Source organism: Sparus aurata, chromosome 1, assembly GCF_900880675.1.
Source record: "Sparus aurata chromosome 1, fSpaAur1.1, whole genome shotgun sequence".
Lineage (NCBI taxonomy): Eukaryota > Metazoa > Chordata > Actinopteri > Spariformes > Sparidae > Sparus > Sparus aurata.
This window is the reverse complement of record NC_044187.1, coordinates 2923962-2942819: the sequence shown is the minus strand read 5'-3', so window position 1 is coordinate 2942819 and position 18858 is coordinate 2923962. Positions and strand designations below refer to the sequence as shown.

The 18858-nt window shown below is 43.8% G+C and overlaps 2 protein-coding genes across 2 annotated transcripts in view; one reads left to right on the top strand and one right to left on the bottom strand.

The window, feature by feature from the left end:
- The first annotated feature begins 643 nt into the window (after window positions 1-643).
- On the top strand, window positions 644-7865 carry etaa1a (ETAA1 activator of ATR kinase a). Its single transcript, XM_030409488.1, has 6 exons — window positions 644-1081; window positions 1633-1764; window positions 2090-2160; window positions 2297-2409; window positions 3585-4921; window positions 6607-7865. The coding sequence occupies exons 1-6, from the start codon at window positions 916-918 to the stop codon at window positions 6711-6713; spliced, it is 1926 nt and encodes a 641-aa protein (XP_030265348.1). The 5' UTR covers window positions 644-915; the 3' UTR covers window positions 6714-7865.
- A 5994-nt stretch (window positions 7866-13859) lies between these two features.
- The window catches only part of ppp3r1b (protein phosphatase 3 (formerly 2B), regulatory s1ubunit B, alpha isoform, b), a 51341-nt gene continuing 46342 nt past the window's right edge, over window positions 13860-18858 (bottom strand). Inside the window, exons 4-6 of the mRNA XM_030411657.1 lie at window positions 18436-18495; window positions 18022-18206; window positions 13860-17007 (exon numbers count right to left, since the gene is read on the bottom strand). Coding sequence (XP_030267517.1) covers window positions 16960-17007; window positions 18022-18206; window positions 18436-18495 — 293 coding nt within the window. The 3' untranslated portion in view covers window positions 13860-16959. The remainder of the gene's footprint in view (window positions 17008-18021; window positions 18207-18435; window positions 18496-18858) is intronic.

The window sequence follows — 18858 nt, the reverse complement described above, 5'->3', positions numbered from 1 at the left end:
GTAGCTCAGCCCTGCCCTCAGTCAAACAGAGAAGCCCTCAGGTGTTTTTGGCTGCGAGGTACGCGACAATGTCCAAAGGTTGGCGCTCAGAAAATGTCCCAAAATTATCAATAAAAATGCAAATGTAAAAAAAAAATGGGAATAAATTAAATAGAAACCTATAAATGATGATATAAGATGAACTGGGTGAAATGATTGAACCAGTAGTTATGAATAAAAAATGCATGTTGTTTATCTTTTGCATGATTACTGATATAACATATCATACACAGAAATATATGTATTTATAAACCTACTTTGCACCTCATGTTAATACTGTAAATATCTTACTGAGTTTATTTAGTCTGTTTCTTTTCTGTCTGACTTGTTTTGTGTCTGTGTTCAAATTACTTCAAGTGCTTTAAATTGGCTCCTGGGGACAAATAAAGAATTTTGAATTTAATTTAATTGAATGTCACAATATCCAGGATATCAGAGTAGTGTAAGTTGTTTTGTTGTTGTTATTTTCCAGGACACCACATGACATATTCTTCCAAATCAAGATGAAATCATCATTATTTATTATTTATTGTTTATTGTTGCTGATTGTTGCTGACACAGTTTCAGGATGTAATTGATGGATAACTTAAAAAGAGTCCCTGAACGTTACTGGCGGTTACTATGGTTACTGTCAGCAGCAGATACACGCAGCCCGTCCGCCATCTTTGACATGCGCAGTGTCTGCGCAGCTCTTGAACGCACCCGCGAACGGAATTGTGGGAACGACAAAGATGGCGGGACGTTCGAAAGTTCAGCCGACTGGCGGAATGAACCACAAAATAAACTTAAATTAACCGAACGGAGTTCAGTTCAAACCCGCAGACTGTGGACCGGCTCCCCGCGGGCCGCTCCGCAGCTGACCGCCGGTAGGTAACGATGAACGGCGGCTTCAGGAGGTTCGACCGCCCGCCCGGTGTGACTGGATCCCCGCTGCAGACTCAGGCCACCCCGTCCAAACCGAACCGCCTGAGCCGGAGCTTCAGGCGGAGTCAGCAGGCCCGAACAGCGGCGGAGCTGGACTCTCCGAGGAGCCACCAGCCGGGTCAGCCACCGTGTTCCTCTGTTTGATTCTGTCTCAGGTGTTTACAGGTGTTTTCTGTCTGCTGTGACCCGGACAACGTCCGGCTCTTCTCCGTGTACACGACCGTGTCCTGAACTCCCTTACAAATCATCGCTATTTAAGATTTTCCCGCACATCTAGGAAATACCGTTCACCAGAAAACACGAGTGAAAGTATCCTTACAAACTACAGGTGTCAGTCTTTAATTCGGCATACAACAAGATCGCCACAGTGCAGACATGACTGGAGGATTCAAAATAATAAAATGTTTGTATGTCCAGACATACTGTGAATAATGTGTGTGCATTTTACATGTTAACATCAATATATTACACTCAAACACAAGACAACCAAAACACTATATTCTCACTGTGACTCATATTCCATCTTGAATGCCTGCACGTGAGGTTGTGTCTTAGCAAACAGCTGACAGTGTTTGCATGGAGAAGAGGATCGTGGAGATCTGATCGATACATAAATGCTGTTTGTGAATCTGTTTCTAAATCAGCTGTTTGTGTTTTGTTCTCCTTCAGATTTTAAGACCCCGACCAGAATCCCGAGGTCCAGATCAGGAGGCGTCTTCAGCGGAGAGTCTCCTCACAACGACTCGGACTTTCAGCAGGACATCATCTGGGACGCCACGTCTCCTTCGCCCAACAGACGCGGTAAACCTCCGACTGCCAGCTGCCACCACGAGGGTTACAGAGAGTTTGTGTCGGAGCTGCACGATATAACATTCAGCATCCACACTGTGATGATCTATAGTCACATCACATCTATTATTCCAGAATGTTTAATAAAGTTCCTGATTTAATTGTTCTGCTGCAGAGAGCAGACAGCTGATCCATCAGTCAGTCAACAGATAATTAATCCACAACAGTTTGGATGTGTTGATGTGATTAGTTTCCTGTCAGGTGTTCATTTTTTCTCTGGATTGTTGGTGGAACAAATCCAGCTGGTTTTGACCTGCGTGATGTTTTTCTGCTTCAGGAAAAAGAGGAAAGAAGCAGCGTCCTGGAGTTGTGGACATCTCAGAGATCGTCAGCCGGATCGCTCCAAAGGTCAGAAACATAAAACTGGCTCCGCTAAAACTTTCAGGTCAACTGTACATTTGTGTTGTTGCTGCTCATGACTGTGTTCTGATTATAGATCCAGTAAACAGTTTATTAACACTCCTGCTGCGTTGTGTCTCTGAAGCACGGCCGGCCCGAGGTTACAGAGCCGACCTTACAGCAGTGGATCGGAGACAGCGCCACCATTCCCTGCACGCCTGATGTTCAAGGGCCCAAACCCAAGAAGAAATCCCCGAGGTAGGTCCAGAAGATCCCACCCAGCTTTCTGCTTTAGGTTTTTATTTTCACCCTCACCAGAAGTCTGTAGTTGAGCTGAGGGTCAGTGCTGTTGTTGGTTTGTGTAACGCGACACTGTGACTCAGGGGAGTGTGTTTCCATTTGCATCGGCCACCTGCTCGAGTTCTGCACGTGTAAACACAACGTCACTGTCCTCCAGGAGAAACACACCTGTGAGACCAGAACAAGTCCTGTACGAGAGAACAGAGACCAGAGTTAAAACTGCAGAAATCTGACTGTATCATGTAAACACTCTGAGTCTGTGTGAAGCTAAATGTACACGCACCTTTAAAGGAGAACTTCAGCCATTTTTAACCCAGATCCCTGTTGATCGAGGTTACCGAGTGCTGCCAGGAGGAAGAATAACCAGAACATTTGGCACAATATTTACTGAGTATCAGAACAGCAGCTGAAGTGAACCAATGGGGGCAAACTTAAGGATGTCTGCCCTCATAGGTTCACTTTAGCTGCCGTCCTGATATCTATTGTGCAAACAATTCACGTTATTTTTCCTCCTGACAGCACTCAGTGACCTCGATCAACAGGGATATGAGTTAAAAACGGCCGACGTTCTCCTTTAAGTTACACGTTTTCTTATTTTCGTCTGTAAAATCAGGGAGCAGCAAGCGTCCTTTAATTCTGTGCTGATAAACTCTGTAATGCTTCGACTGAAAATGTAGTTTTCTTCATATAGTAGAATATTAATAATGAAAACATAAAGAATAACAATATTCAGTGAACGTGACTTTTACTCTCACGTTGTTGTGAGTTTATACAGACTGAACTTTTTTTTTCTCTGCTGTAAATTGTTGTTTTTAAATGGTTCATTGTTTTTTGTGTGTGTGTTTTTATTATTAATAATTTTAGTTGTAATTTTCCAAAGTAACAAATGTGGAAGATAATGCAAAGAGAGCGAAGGAGAACACATTCACATCACAAAATGATTAAATACAGAAGAATGAAAGGTTAGTAGTGATGTGGGAGCAACAAGAGACAAAAAGACATTCAAGGAAAGTGAAGAAAAAAAATAAGTGTAATCTGGCAGTTTAAGCAGCATCTTTATTAACAAAAAAAGATCATTTGTTATAAGAGTGTCTCCATCATCGCAGTCAGCTGATGGTTTCTTCCTGTCGCAGGCCGAACGGAGTGGACGACCTGCTGAAACTGGCCAAGCAGTTCGACTTCAACATGTTTCATCAGGACGAAGAAGACGTGGAGGAGCTGCACCAGCGGAGCCTGGAGCTCCTGCCGGAGGACATCTTGGATCTGGAGAACGACTCTTCACCTTCACTTCCTGGAAACTGTGAACGAGCCGTGAAGGCGACGGCGGCTGGGACGAACGCTCAGGTCCAACCGGATCAACACATGGAGGACGATTTGGACTTCCTGTTCGACGGACCGACGCAACACGTGAGCGGAAATTTAAGTCAGGCGGCGTCACAAGTGAAACCGTCGTCCTCCTCACACGGTTCCACTCACACCAACACTAAAGCCACTGTGGCAAACGACTTCGAGGACGACTGGGAGAACGACGACCTGCTCGACGACTCTCTGGTGTTGGAGATGACACAGAATCCTCAGATGTTTGCTGCTCCGACGCACAGTTCAACCCAGAAACCGTCCAGAGAAGGTCCGGTTAACGCTCCTGTCGGAGGACTCGGCCCGTCACACAAAGCGGAAAAGGACGACGTGAGACAAAGAACGACCTTCAAACTGGAGTCTAATCCTCATTTCTCTGTCGGACGACTCCAGACCAACACGTGGACGAAGTCGAAGGTGGATTACAGCTCAGAAACCAAACAGACAGACTCTCAGCAGAGTGAAGGTGCTTCAGTGAGAACACCGAGCACAGCCAAGTCAGAACCACAGAAACCACAGATTCACCCAAGACCGTCTGTCTCAGGATCAGGTACCAAACACAACACGCCTGCTTCGAACACGTCGGTTGTAAAAACAGCTCAGAGTTTCCCACAAAGCCCTGCAGCAGCTTCCTCTCACAGCGAGGAGCCCGCCGCCTCCCACCTGCCGGACGACGACCTGCTGGCGTTCTTCTCGGCCGACCCGGTTTGGGACGACCCGGCTGACGACGACCTGCTGTGTGAGATGTGCGAAGACGTGGAGAACCAGCTCCAGAACGTTCCCGCCAAACAGACTCTTCCTGTGGTTCACGTGTCGAACCGGAGAGCTGCTCTGCAACCAGCCAATCAGCAGCAGTTTCCCCAGAGACGGGCAGCGAGCGCCCTCACCTGGGCGTCAGGTGGAGCAGCCGGCAGCTCATTGGCTGCTGGTGTCGTCTCTGACTTCACAACAGGTGCACAGACGAAGGATTCGTTCAGAGTCCCACAAACTAAAACGGGTTCAGGATGTGTGCCGGGGAGCAGCCGAGTCCAGTCAGAACCGCCGGGACACGCCCACAAAGACCGGTTCACCTTCAAGAGGCCAAACAACCCGGTTCAGACGGCGACCAGCAAAGGTAAGAGGCGACGCCCACAGAGCAAAGCAGCAGCCAGGAGATGTGTGTATTTATATGTGTGTGTTTAGTTAAAGTGAGTTCTGACAGTTCAGTTATCCGACCCGCTGTGGCAGAACCAGCAGGTGGATCCAGTTCAGGGTGTCTCTGTTCTCCGGCTCAGTCTGCAGCACAGATCGTCTCCGTCTCTGTTTGTTGTTGACGAGCGCTGGCGATGATGATTGTTGTGGTTTTATCTCGACACTCAGACTAGAAGCTGCTGGAAGGAAATCCTTAATTGTTTCAGGCTGTGAACAAACATTTCATCACAGGTTTTATTATCAAACGAGTGTTTGGAGCTCGTCAGCGTCTCGTCTTCAGCGTGGTCGTAGTTTTCATGAGTGAAATTAACATCGCAGCTCAGCCTCGCTTCATTTCCTGCCCGGTGGTCACTCGTGGTATCACAGCAGAAAAAATCCCCATAAAGCAACAAAACCTCCAAATGCTAACAAGCTCAACTGTGACTCTTTCTATCATGAATCGTGGGTTTTTTATATCTGTCTATCTATAAAAGTGTAGAGGAACAGAGAGGGCTCGCTGGCTTTAATGAGCGCCATGTGTTAGAGATACACTGAGTTTATTAAAACTCGACAGCTAACATAAGTAAGGCTACCGGCTGAAACACTGCTGTCAGAATCCCAGTTTGCTGTCAGAATCCCAGTTTGCTGTAGAATCCCTGAAGTCAGCAGGTTGTGTACAAAGATTGGTGGTTCTGAAGCGTCTCGAGAGGAAACACGTGGACGAAGGGAACTGACGTTGACACAGCGGAGCGTTCTCCGTCCAGCTGCTGCTCGGCTGTTTGCTCTTTGTTTCACCTCAGTTTCCATCACGCTCACCTTCTCTGCCTCCTCCATCACCGGTGTAGAGGCTCCAGTTGTTCCAGGTGTTTCACTGTTACCTGTGGACAGTGACCGGGGAGAACGATGCCTCTTCCTGTTTGGGTTGTGCTTCCTTCGTGCTGTTATTCTGACTTTCTGGGAGAAATCCAGCCTGGTGTCAGACTGAGTATCACAGTAGGAGCGGTGCTGATCCATACAGGTGGTGTCATGTTCCGGTGTTTACTCCACAGATATGTTGTTTATTGGCAGGTGAAGCTTTTCTGTTCCTCAGTTTGAGTTTGACATTTGAAGTTTCTCGCGTCAGTTTCATCCTTCAGTTCCAGTGTTTCTATTTGAGCTTCTTTGATCATTTTGAAATGATAATTTAACATTTTAAATGTGATATTTCACCTTCCTTCTTACCTTTTCTTTGTAGTGTGATAAAATGATTGTATCTTAATTTTCTATTTGATAGAAGATGTTCTCTAAACAGACGCTGCTCTCAGACTGAAACTGTCTGAATGCATCATATTTACATCTGGAACAGTCTGTGGAGTTGATGGTCACTTTGGAACATTAACCACGTGTGTCGTTAACGCTCTGTGGGCTCACGTTCACTCTGTCGAAGCTCAACTTCCTGTTAGGTCAAACTTGGATTTCACACCAAGACATCAGTATGTTTTTGTTGATTTGAGTTTGAAATCACTGATGAGTGACGAGCGGTGAAAGTAGCAGCTGGTTAGATGAACGTCTGCAGGTTTTATTTCCTCTGATCGAACGTCAGACCTGCAGCGTGACGCTCATCGCTCTGCGTCTCTGTTTTCTCTGCAGTCGTGGGGAAATGTTCGGCCGCAGAGATCGAGCTGAAGAAGCAGCAGGCGATGGAGAGACGGCGACACCGACTTCAGACCGCCCAGAACCTTCGAGCTCCGACCTGACGGGCCGACCGGCTCCTCGACGGCGACGAACCTGCAGAGCTGAGCGACGTCTCGCTTCACCTGCCTGAAGGTGAAACCAGACAAACTGCTGACAGCCGGTCGGTTTCACAGCAGAACAAACTTCTGATGATTCTCTGTGAGAAAACATGTCGACCAGATCCAACAACATTTCTTGTACAGAGACGATCTTGTAAAATTGAATTGTACATGTGCTGTAAAATGTTTATGTTGTGCTTCTATTCAGATTTCTGTCCGGTTCTGTTTTTTGATACGAGCGTCATAACAGAAACTTATTCCACAAGTCGATTCTTCTTCTGATGTCGACGATCAGAATGAAAAGCTCTTTGTTTCAAATGTTAAATTGTGTCGCTCCGTGTCTTTAAAGAAGAAGTTCAACATTTTGTGAAATAAGTTTATTTGCTCTCTTTCCAAGAGTGAGATCAGAAGCTGTCAGGATGTGATTAGCCTAGCTTAGCATAAAGACTGGAAACACGGGAGAAACAAATCTGAAGATATCTGATTAACAGGAAACTTTAAAATACAATTTCCAGTGTTGGGTGTGATTCACTCTGAGTGTTTTTCCTGTCGACACAAAAGACAAAGAAACAAACATTTTACTACAAATTAGATTTGTTGGAACAGTTTAAAGTCTCTGAGTCCAAAAACTCACCCACAGATTTATGAACGACAGTCGAAGATCCGACTGTGACGAAGTTAATGTTACTAAACCATCTTCTCATCTCACTCATGGACAGAAAATAAATAATGTTTTACCCAAAATGTTGAACTGGTCCTTTAATGCCAGATTATATCACAACATATTGAAACTTCTCGTCAGCGTCGAGATTCTTCCGAAAGATGCAGAACTCGTTCAATATTCCTCATTTAATAAACTACAAACTGAAGTTGTCTTTAGCTCAGATTTTGTGCTAAGCTAGGCTAACTACACGCTGCTCGGCTCACAGTGGGAGTGTCTTGGATGGCGTACTGTCCCTTTAAGATGTTCTGTCAGTTTTATTTCTTGTTTCTGTTTCGATCATGAACACGAGCAGTTTGTTTTCTGCTCTTTTCTCCTTTTAATCACTTTATTTTCTTTAAAGCACTTTAACTGATTTCAAAGTGTTTTGATAATAAACTTTTATTGTCGACATGGTTGCTGCTCGAGGTCTTGTTGTTGTTGTTCCTGGTTCTGGACTCACTGGAGCCAGTCGGACCTCTGAGGCGGTTCACATCTCCAACCAGGCAGTGAAATACAAGATTACACGTGTTGTGTTAGAGCTTTCAAAATGTACGTAGCTACATTTCTTGAATGAAAATGAAACCTCCTCCTCTCATTTCTCTCGGTTGAGGAGAGAAATGAGAGGAGGAAGTTTTATTTTCATTTTACACAGCAAGATAAAGATAAAATACAATCATACTGACAACAACAGTGTTTACGAGCTGAAACAGGAACACTGTGTTTGTTACTGAAGCTGATTCTGAAGAACAGTTTCAGCAGTTCGTCCACACAGACGTTCTGTTCAGAAACTCGACGAAATTTCAGCTTTCTTCCTCCTTTCTTGTCCCTCACTGCTGCTCCTAACTCTCTTTAACACAAGGTGAATTTAGAATATAAGTACATGTTGTTGTAAATTCTCAGACGAAACAAAACTTCAGCTTCTCCTGAATCAGCTGAGCAGCGACACTCGATGCCGACTGCTCCGATACAGCAGGAGGAACTGAATGAAAACAGGTGAGTCGTCTTTAAAATGTAAGAAATGAAAAGTAAGCGGTCGCTGCAGCTGCTGAAGATACGTAGTGGAGGAACAACAGGTACAGTTCACACCTGGTGCACCTTTAGTTACACTGCTGCAAAGTATTCTGGGATGTTTTTGTGTTTCACTCGATAGTTTATTCTGTGACACATCTGAGTTTTAACTTTGTATTTTGTGAATATTTCCTTTGACTCTTCATTGCTTGAATATAAACAACATAAACATCTCTAACCCCAAATTCGTTTTGAGTAGTTTAATTACACCTGACGTAGACACCTGCAGCCCCACCTGCAGCCCCACCTGCAGCCTCACCTGCAGCCCCACCTGCAGCCTCACCTGCAGCCCCACCTGCAGCCCCACCTGCAGCCCCACTTGCAGCCCGGCCTCACCTGCAGCCCCACCTGCAGCCTCATCTGCAGCCCCACCTGCAGCCCACCTGCAGCCTCACCTGCAGCCTCACCTGCAGCCCCACCTGCAGCCCCACCTGCAGCCCCACCTGCAGCCTCACCTGCAGCCCCACCTGCAGCCCCACCTGCAGCCTCACCTGCAGCCTCACCTGCAGCCCCACCTGCAGCCCCACCTGCAGCCCGGCCTCACCTGCAGCCCCACCTGCAGCCCGGCCTCACCTGCAGCCTCACCTGCAGCCTCACCTGCGGCCCGGCCTCACTTGCAGCCCAGCCTCACCTGCGGCCTCACCTGCAGCCTCATCTGCAGCCCCACCTGCAGCCCCACCTGCAGCCCCACCTGCAGCCCCACCTGCAGCCCGGCCTCACCTGCAGCCTCACCTGCAGCCTCACCTGCGGCCCGGCCTCACTTGCAGCCCAGCCTCACCTGCGGCCTCACCTGCAGCCTCACCTGCAGCCCCACCTGCAGCCTCACCTGCAGCCTCACCTGCAGCCTCACCTGCAGCCTCACCTGCAGCCTCACCTGCTGCACCTGGGCGGCCCGGCCTCAGCTGTACCTGGGCGGTCCGGCCGGTCGGCTCGGCCTCGTCAGGTCTCTTCATTAGCAGGCTGGCAGCTGTCTGATGGGGCAGATTTCGTCCCGGCAGGTAAACCGAGCCTGGTTATCAGCAGACAGGTGTGTAACTGTAGTCCAGCAAATCACAGGTGCTCAGATGTAATCTGCCTCTCCTTAATCAAACAGACTCCAGGATTCACTTTACTCTCGTTTGTAAAGGAAATTTCTCTCAGCTTGTTCTCTGACAACCAGTTTTTTAATTATAAAGAAGCTTGTTTTGGCGCTGAGAGCTCTGGACTTTAGGCTCCGCCCACAGCCGCCCACTCACCTGCACAGACAGTCGAACAGATTGTCTGATACACAAATACAGCCGAGAGGTTCAGACCAGAGACCGGATCCAGCTGAGGTGGTTTCATCTGAGCCGATACCAAAACAGATTATTAATAATCCAAACGTGGATAAACACAGTTAACTTTAATTTGTGTTTTATTTTCCAGCGTTGTGGTTCAGTAACGGGAACAACAGGAATTTTTTTCAGTCAAAATGTAAAGTTAATTTTGTTTGTTTTTTGTGTTAAAGTATAAATGGTGACCACAGTCTTTAAAAAAAGTTCAGTAGTGGACTTATTATCAGGCTGATCATCTGTATCGTGTTTTTTTTTCGCGTCTGATTCGCGTTTAGAGCCTCGAGTGGCCGTTAGAGGAACTGCAGCGTCTGACTCTGAGACAGTCAAACTTTATCTGTGCAGCACTAAAGTAATGACTGAAAACAGGATGGTGTCGTGCTGTCAGAAACCAAACAGCCACATTTGAATGGCAAAGATGGAGCTCATGGTCGGCTGGTTTACATGACACACACACACACACACACACACACACACACACACACACACACACACGACGCCTCCAACAACATGGCTGAGAGTGTTTACGGCGGCTCCTGTTACCGGCTGCAGCCGACACTTACCTGCAGGTGAAATGAAGTTACCTGAGAGTCACGCTGAACTCTGAATGACCCCCTGCACCTCCACCTGCACCCCCACCTGCACCTCCACCTGCACCTCCCCCTCACTCTGCTGCATTAATTATTCCCAGGCTAATCACGGAGGATAGTGACAGCTTGGTGTCGGTCCAGCTTTCACAGACGACATCCACACTGATAAACAGCCGGACGGGTTTCACTTTAAAGACGTTTTCTGACGTCCTGGATTCGTTAACGTCGCCTGGAAACTGAACAAACAACAAACTAGCACAGCGTCATCCAAAACCTCCACAAGCCTGAAGACACGACAAAGAGGCTGAACAAGAGCGAGTCCAAGAGTAGAAACAGTCTGTATGGTAAAAAATGCCCAAAAGTCATAAAGATTAAAAATTATACTTCAGTTAAAGTCTTTTAGTATCTGACAACAAATACACTGAAGTATCAGAAGTAATTTGTAGACTCAGAATTGTTTTGGTCAACCGTGTTTTCAGATTCCACATCTCCTGCTCAAAGTGTTCTCAGATTATCAAATGTAATCAGTAGTTATTAATCCTGCATATTTAACAGGAACTAACCTGAAAAACATGATTATTTATATTATAACTTGTCAAAACTTACTGTTTTAGAAACATTTTGCAGGCCAATAAAACCTTATGGAGGGCCAACTCGCTAACTGCAGCTGCTGCTGGCAGCAGTTAGCACAGTTAGCCGTGCAGCTAGGGCTGGGTTGCAGCTAGCTGGTTAGCATGCTAACTCCAGTGTGTCAGCATGTCAGAAGTGTTTGTTACGTTCTGTCGATAGTGAAGTTTTGAATGTTTTCAACTAAAATTCTTACATATTGCACCTTTAAATGGTATTTAGATATTTGACAATTATTAAATTATTAAATACTTGTAACGGTGCAGCGTTCAGTGCAGTTAAAAGTACAATATTTCCTGCTAAGATGTTGTTTCCTGCAGGATTTGTGTGTTCTGTCAGTAAACTTTGTCTCCTCTGACACTCGAGCTGCTCTCAGCCGGAGAACGAAGCCAACGTTTCTCCGTTTTCACTCAGGACGATCTGTGAAAATCCATATTTCCTGGAATCGTGTTAATGTTGTTTCGGCCATTACAGCGCAGAGAGCCAGAGAGACGTTTTAGAGGCCGGCTCCGCTGGCTTTCATGTCGGCCGTGTGAAAATAAATCTGGAGTCTAAATCACAAACAGATGAGGCGAGTCCACGAGAGGCGGCGAGTTCCAGGGAGAACGAACGAGACTTTTAATTGGCAGCGACAGCAACCAGCGGCCGCCTCCTCCTGCAGCTCCATCAGGAGCATCACACCTGTGACATCACACCTGTGACATCACACCTGTGACATCACACCTGTGACATCACACCTGTGACATCACACCTGTGACATCACACCTGTGACATCAGCTTGTCTGAAGCTTCACCTCAGTGAGCCCAACGAGACATGAAACTTTATAAAGGAACTTTAAAGAAACAGGGCGACACAGATTTAAGATTCTGACGGAAAGTCTTTGTTATAAAATGAATAAACGATGATTTGACTAAATGAACTTTATTAATACAACCAGCAAAGTTACAGCTGTGAAAAAAGTCTTGATTTTCTCTCCTGGAAAAGGAAAAATTAAAGTTTTTCAGGAGGGGTAAAAAAAAAAAGTTTTTTTTTACCTTTACACATAAAAAAAAAAAAAAATGTTCCTCCTGCAAAACAAGTTGCTCAGTTAAATGGGGAAAGAAAGGGAATTATCCTGCATTTATATGGAACTGAGCTTTAGGAGCGTTCCACCTTAACTGTCCTCCAGGTTACGTCACATTCTGAGATCGACACTTCTCCACTGGCAGGACGGCGGCGAGCGGAACAAGCTACTGCTAACGTGAGTTGTTCAAAAACCTTCTTTTTAGTAAACTCTGTGTACACAAACAATGTTCTCAATGCTCGTGTTCATGTGTAGAGACCCTGGTGATGCTACCAGCAAAGTTTCATGTTGTGTCGAGACTTCTTACTGTTTTAAAAATAGAGATTTTGATGCTATCGTAAAAGTGCCCGTAGCACTCCCATTGAAAATGAGTTTGACCTGAAAACGAAAATACGGTAAATCTTAAAAGTGCCTCTTTCATCGTAATGATGCTTTCACATGAAGGTTTGACTCATAAACATTCACATAAAAAGCCTCGGTTGCATTTTGGTGAGAGTTTCACTTTAAGGCCCAACAGTTTGATTCAGTCTGTAAATGTGAGATCTTTGACTCTGTGTCTTCTTCCTCACTGAGCAGACTGACAGCTGTGGTCGTGTTCGTGCAGACCAAAGAGGAAATCAGACATCTTGTTGGATTTCTCTTGGTTTTCTCATGACGTAAATAAAGAGGCTCTGAGTTTGAAGGCGGACCTGAAGTTACGACTCGCTGAAGTCGTGATATCGTGAATTATTACTGAAATAATTTGTAGTAAACATGTCGTACACGAGGCAGATGATGTTCTGCTGACTTGAGTCTTTAAGACGACTGTAAGTGTGTGAAGTCCTGACCTCAGCTGAGTGTCTCATGTGGCTTCACAGCGTCTCCTGCTGGTGGGAGCAGAGCAGTGCACCTTTACATCCCTCAGCAGTTTGACTCTGAAACTGTGTCGAGTATCCAGCCGATACAATAACCGATATTTACCTGACTGATAAAATAACCAACAATAGAAAGAAAAGCTCAGCTGTAGTGAGCAAAGATGGTTTATTTGGTATTCAGGTGTTTCTTGTCTACATTGTGTGGTTCTACACAGCTGCAGCAGTTCAGCTTTATGTTCTTGTTCTCCGTTTTTATTGGCTGCTCAGGAAACACCTGTAAAGGTGCGTCCCGCCACATACTGTGTGGAGATGCTGCACAGTGTGGATCTGTATTATCAGCTGTAATTTCTCTACCTGTCAGATAAACATCATGTATCTCTACTTCATACTTCAACTTCATTACTGCAAATATTGTTCTTTTAACTCACTACATTTATTTGCAAACTTTAGTTACTTTACAGATTACACACTGCGTCAGAGCCAAAGTAACACTCTGAATTAATTCATTTTATCAACAAACATGTGAATATAAATATTATTTACTTTTGATACATTTAATTTCAGATATTTTAAGACTTTTACTCCAGTTCTATTTTTGTGGTTGACTTTCACATCTTTAGTTTCATTCAGGTTTGATTTCAGAGTAATTTTTGGATATTTGTGTTTTTATAACCGCAAAAAAAACATCTGTCTCAAATCTTTCTACTGTCAGATTCTTCCAGACTGTTATAAAATATCTAGACTGTGTGAGAATGTGACAGGATGCTACTCAAAACATTAAATGCACTTTTTTTTGTGTGTTTCTTTAACTTTCAACAACCAGACAGGAAACATGTGCAACAACACAGTAAATAAATATCGTAGAAGATGAAGAAATGAGAAGCTCACAGCGTCTAACAACCTTCAAACAGTTTATTTCTCGTTTTTGCGTGTATGAAGTTTCAGTGATGCAGCAGAGATGAAAACAGGAGTAAAAATCTAAGACTGAATCCATCACAAACGTCCCTTTAAACCAACATTAAAACACTTCAGCTAAAGCAGCGGGAAGCTTCGACACCAACTGTTCAAAACGAAACATCATCGACCCAAAGAAAAAAAAAAGGAGGGGAAAAGAAACAAATACAGAGCGAGTGGCGGGCGACTTAAAAACCTTTATGATTACAGTCGTTTCCATGTTTAAAACTTTTAATTGGCAACATCTACGTGCTTGAAATGTTTTTATTTATTTATTTATCACCATTATTAACATGTAAACACAACACGGTCTCACTGAATTTTATGAAATGAGCCAAAACTCTCAAATGCAAAAATTATTGAAATACAAGAAAAATGATGTTAAGATTAAATATCCTCACCGTGAAACACATGATCTGATAATAACACGTTTAAAATATGAACCTATTACAGATAAATAAACAATGTCGATTAAGGGTTAAAGTTCTATTGAAAGTAGCTATATTCTAACTATTAAACATGCACCAAAAACCAGCCATTTATTATTTCATGGTATTATAAAAATTCATAAATATTCTACCTCACAGAAAATGAAGTCTTTTCAGTGCGTGTGGTCGAACTGAACCAGCTGAACTGTCACAAACTCTTGCATGCACAGAGTCGATCGTTTGCATTTGCAAGACATTTCACTCATTTCATTAAATGTTGAGACCAGTCTGGTAAACTTTGAAAAAAGACCTTTTAATAAAGCTGTAAAGAGCTTTAATAAAACCTGATCTACATGCAAAACAGGCAGAAGAAGAAGAGATCAGTTCACACGTCATGCAAACACATCACAAGTCGTCCGTTTCAGGTAGAAAAGTCTTTTTGCAGCGCGTCACTAAATAAACCGTTCAGTCCGGCGCAGTTCCAGCAGTTTGTTTTCTCCTCGGCTTCGTTTCTTCTTCTCAAAGAGAGTTTAAAGATGTGACCGTCCAAAACAGAGGAGCTGCAAACACACACAGTCTGTCCACGAAATCATCCTGCCGGACCCTCTACAGATGAAGCTTATTTTTTTATCTTCCTAAATCTAACAGGTGTAAAAACACGTCCAGAACTATTAAAACCTAAAAAATGTAAATGTAAAAGTCTTTCCAACATCGTCGGATTCCTGCATGTTGTTCAAACGAGTGGCGGCGGCCTCAGATGAGAATCGAGCAAACGTGAGTCCTGATGAGAAACGTACAGAAAATATAGTGTTTCATGGCTGATGTTCGTCCACAGAGAGCTTTAACAGCGTTTGTTCGCTCCAAACTTTTCAGATTTCTGCAGCATATCTACAAATGTGTGTGTAAAGCAGTTTATTAACAGATTAATATCTAACATTAACAGCAGGAGCTCGGCCGTCACGTCACATCTGAGTTGTTGTTATTTCAAATATCTGACTTATAAATAGGGTTGGGAATCGATACAGTACCTGGACTTTTCTCACTTTAAGTTGTTAAAAGTCATAATTTTTCCGAGTAAAGCTGCTGTGAGTAACATCTGACAGCTGCTTTACTCCCACTTGGACACCTGGACTAAAATTTAGAAACTGAAGGAACATCAGCACATTATCACACTATCTGAAATATATAAATAACTATCTAATTGTCCTGCGTGCCTCCAGACAGCCAATCACCAGCAGCACTATTGATGTTAACACAACAAGCACGCTGCATCCTGATTGGCTCACTGACGTAGATCAGAATAACTCTTTTGCTCTCGATAAGATGTTTTTTGTTGAGAAACCCTGAACTCAGTCCACTCTTCATCTTTCAGATAGTTTGATGTTTGACCAGGTGAGACGTGTTCTCCTGTTCAGCTTTTTATTTATTTGTCTAAATTTAGATTTAACGTGTATCTGTTGGTACTGAGGACGCAGATTTTAAGCTTTTTCTCGAAATCGATAGTCGGCTTTACAATCAATTATCAGATATCAGATAACCATTTCAACTACTGAGATGATTTATGTTTGGCTACATTAGCAGTTAAACGACACGACAGTGACTCATTTTAATTGTGACGCTCCCGTCCGTCACCATTTATCACCTGGATCGACTAAATGGCCAAAATGTAGTAATATCACTCTATATTCCTTTATTTTATTTTGAGAGATTTGTAATTTTGATGCATTTGTGCCCTTCTCTGATAGTCAGCCAATACATTTTTAATCTGATAAATTCTTACAGGTGATTAATCGATAATTAGTCCTATTTAAAAGCACAGAGTTCAGTACCTGCCCCTTCTTATAAACGATGTTAACGTCGACATGTATGCTGTTGTTGTAACTCAGAGCGGCGATCGTGATGCTCGTGAGCCAGAGAACGTCGTTTAAAAACATGCAGAGCTCCTTAATGTCTGAGAAAACTGAGCCAAACACGACTGAAATGAAGCTGTTCTTTAAGTGTAAATAATGCAATACTCCAGTAAGATAAATGCATTCAATAATACAATAACATCTCTAAAATAAAGACACACATTTTACCTGTAATTCACCTGCATGTCAGAAATTCTGGTTGGCACTTCATGCTGTTTGTGTTGTTCTGAAATCAAGTAACATCACTGCTAACTGCACGCGTCCACTAAAGATCTTTAAGATAGACTTTCTTTGATTCTCAACACTAAAAAAAAACAAAAAAAAAAACAATGACACCAAAATAAATATAAAAAACCCACATACCTTGAAAAACCAGTAAAACATACAGTACACACACACTAACACGCACTCTCTCCAGCTTTCCTCCACCAAACTGAAACCGTCGCTCTGCGTTAAAAAGCCGTCCGTCAGCTTTTAAAGTGCGACGTCGAGTCACTGAGAGTTCCTGATCGATGATGATAGGTGGTGAGAGTTTGGCTTCAGAAGGCTCGGGGGGGAGGGAGGGAGGGGAGGGAAGGTGGGGTGAGGAGGGGGGAGGACGGGTGAGGAGAAAATACTTCTGTCGAAAACAGATAAGAGCGATTCGCTGGACGACGTCTTCAAGCAGATCTTCAGTGAATGGAGGAACAGAGAAAAAAGTTGTCAGACGTCCACCACCATCTTTTTGTGAATGTCTAATCCACCGACGACCTGCAGGAGACGACAGGAAGTGAGGTCACACATCAGTACCTGCCTGTGACAGGATGACTAACGAGGAACAGGACAAGTCTAAAGCTGTGATGATCAGTGTTTCAGCTCTACAGGTGGAAATATGGTGCCAACAAAATATGAATTAGTCGATTAATCTGGAGGATTTCTTGTGGTGCGTTCAGACCAAACATCAGGTAAATTATTCAAAAAAGGCACGAATAGATGAAGATTCATGTCGATTCGCTCGAGGCGACACAAACACACCAAATCTGCATTTCTGCAAGAGTTGGAAATATTGAGCTAAAGCGAAATTTTTGCACCGACATTGAAACTGCTCATAATGTTAATGTCGCACGATAACACGTCTGCTCTACTGAGACACGACAACTGAGCGAGTAAGTCGGACTACCTGGTAAGTCATGGAACTATATCCAAACACAGCACGGCTATGATTGATTGAACTCCATTCAGGAAATGAGCTTTTTAAAAACTGTTTGAGACGGCATTACGATGTTGTTATTTCAGCGTCCATCGGATCCATTTATTGAGTCAGATCACGGAGAAATATCTTTGTTTTGGGCTCATGCCGATGTGGTAAGACAGATTTATTCAGTCTACGTCTATTTGCTGGTCACAGTTACAACTTATTGATTTTAACACACCTATTAAGAAACAGGTGCTCTGCAGCTGCAGACGGGGTAATTCACTGAGCTGGATGTCATATGAGGGACGTGAATATTATCTTCATGTCTGGTCTGAACACAACTTTAGAATAAAAACCTCTGGACTGTCTGTAAAACTTTAGGTAAGTAACATGTAAATATTGGGTCCAGTTGAATGTTCCTTTAAGTAAAGGAGCGGGATACTGTGTTAACTTCATGGTAACAAACTTAACTCAGCGTGTTATTGTTTGTGCTTGGGTTTTTCCATTCATGCGAATAAAATCGATCTTTAAACTAAGTTAAGTACTCTCAAGTGTGTCTTTCAGTCTGAGGCTCAATCATCAACACTCACAGCACAGAACTCCTCGAAGGATATCCTGCCGTCTCCGTCTTTGTCTGCGTTGATGATGGTCTTGTCGACGATCTGTTGGAGCTGAGTGTCCTTCAGGTTGTTGCCCACCATCATCTTGAGGACCTGGAAGAGCTCGCCGTTGGATATGTAGCCGTCTTTGTCCATGTCGTAGATCCTGAAGGCAACTGAGGTCAAACAGGAGACACGGAGGAATTACTGCAAAATCCTGATGCTGAAATGTTCACAGCTACATGATGTGAAGTCACTTAAACACATGGAGGTAAATAAATCCACAGGTCTGACTGATGGAAGCGGCTGTGCTGCCACCTTGTGGACACTCAGAGGTCTAACAGTGCCTCTGACTGAAGTGTTCATGGTATTTAATTTGTCTGCATGCATAACTCAGACACTTACAGCGCAGCTTCTGCTCTTTGTCTCCTTTGACGCTGAACTGAGAGACTCCTTCGATGAACTCTGCAGGAGACAGAAGACACCATCATCAATTCAGACTGCAGGTAATTTAAAAACTGCTCCAGCAGACAAACAGTTTGTATCTCTAAAGCCAACAGATCATTTATCAGCTTGGTGTCAATAATAAAAACTTTCAGAGGGAGAAAAAGTTTGAGGTCTAAAACATGTTGAAGGCGACTGTACGGAAGCCCTGAGGGACAAGTGAGGATTTATTTTTCTCCAAGTGATTCATTTGTCTGATCTAAATTGTTTCTCTGCTGTGTTTATGACTTTATGAAACAGTTTTACTAGTAAAATCTTCAAAGAGCACTTGAGACGACCTCCTTTACTTGTAATTGTTTTTTTTATCATTTTTAATTTACTTAT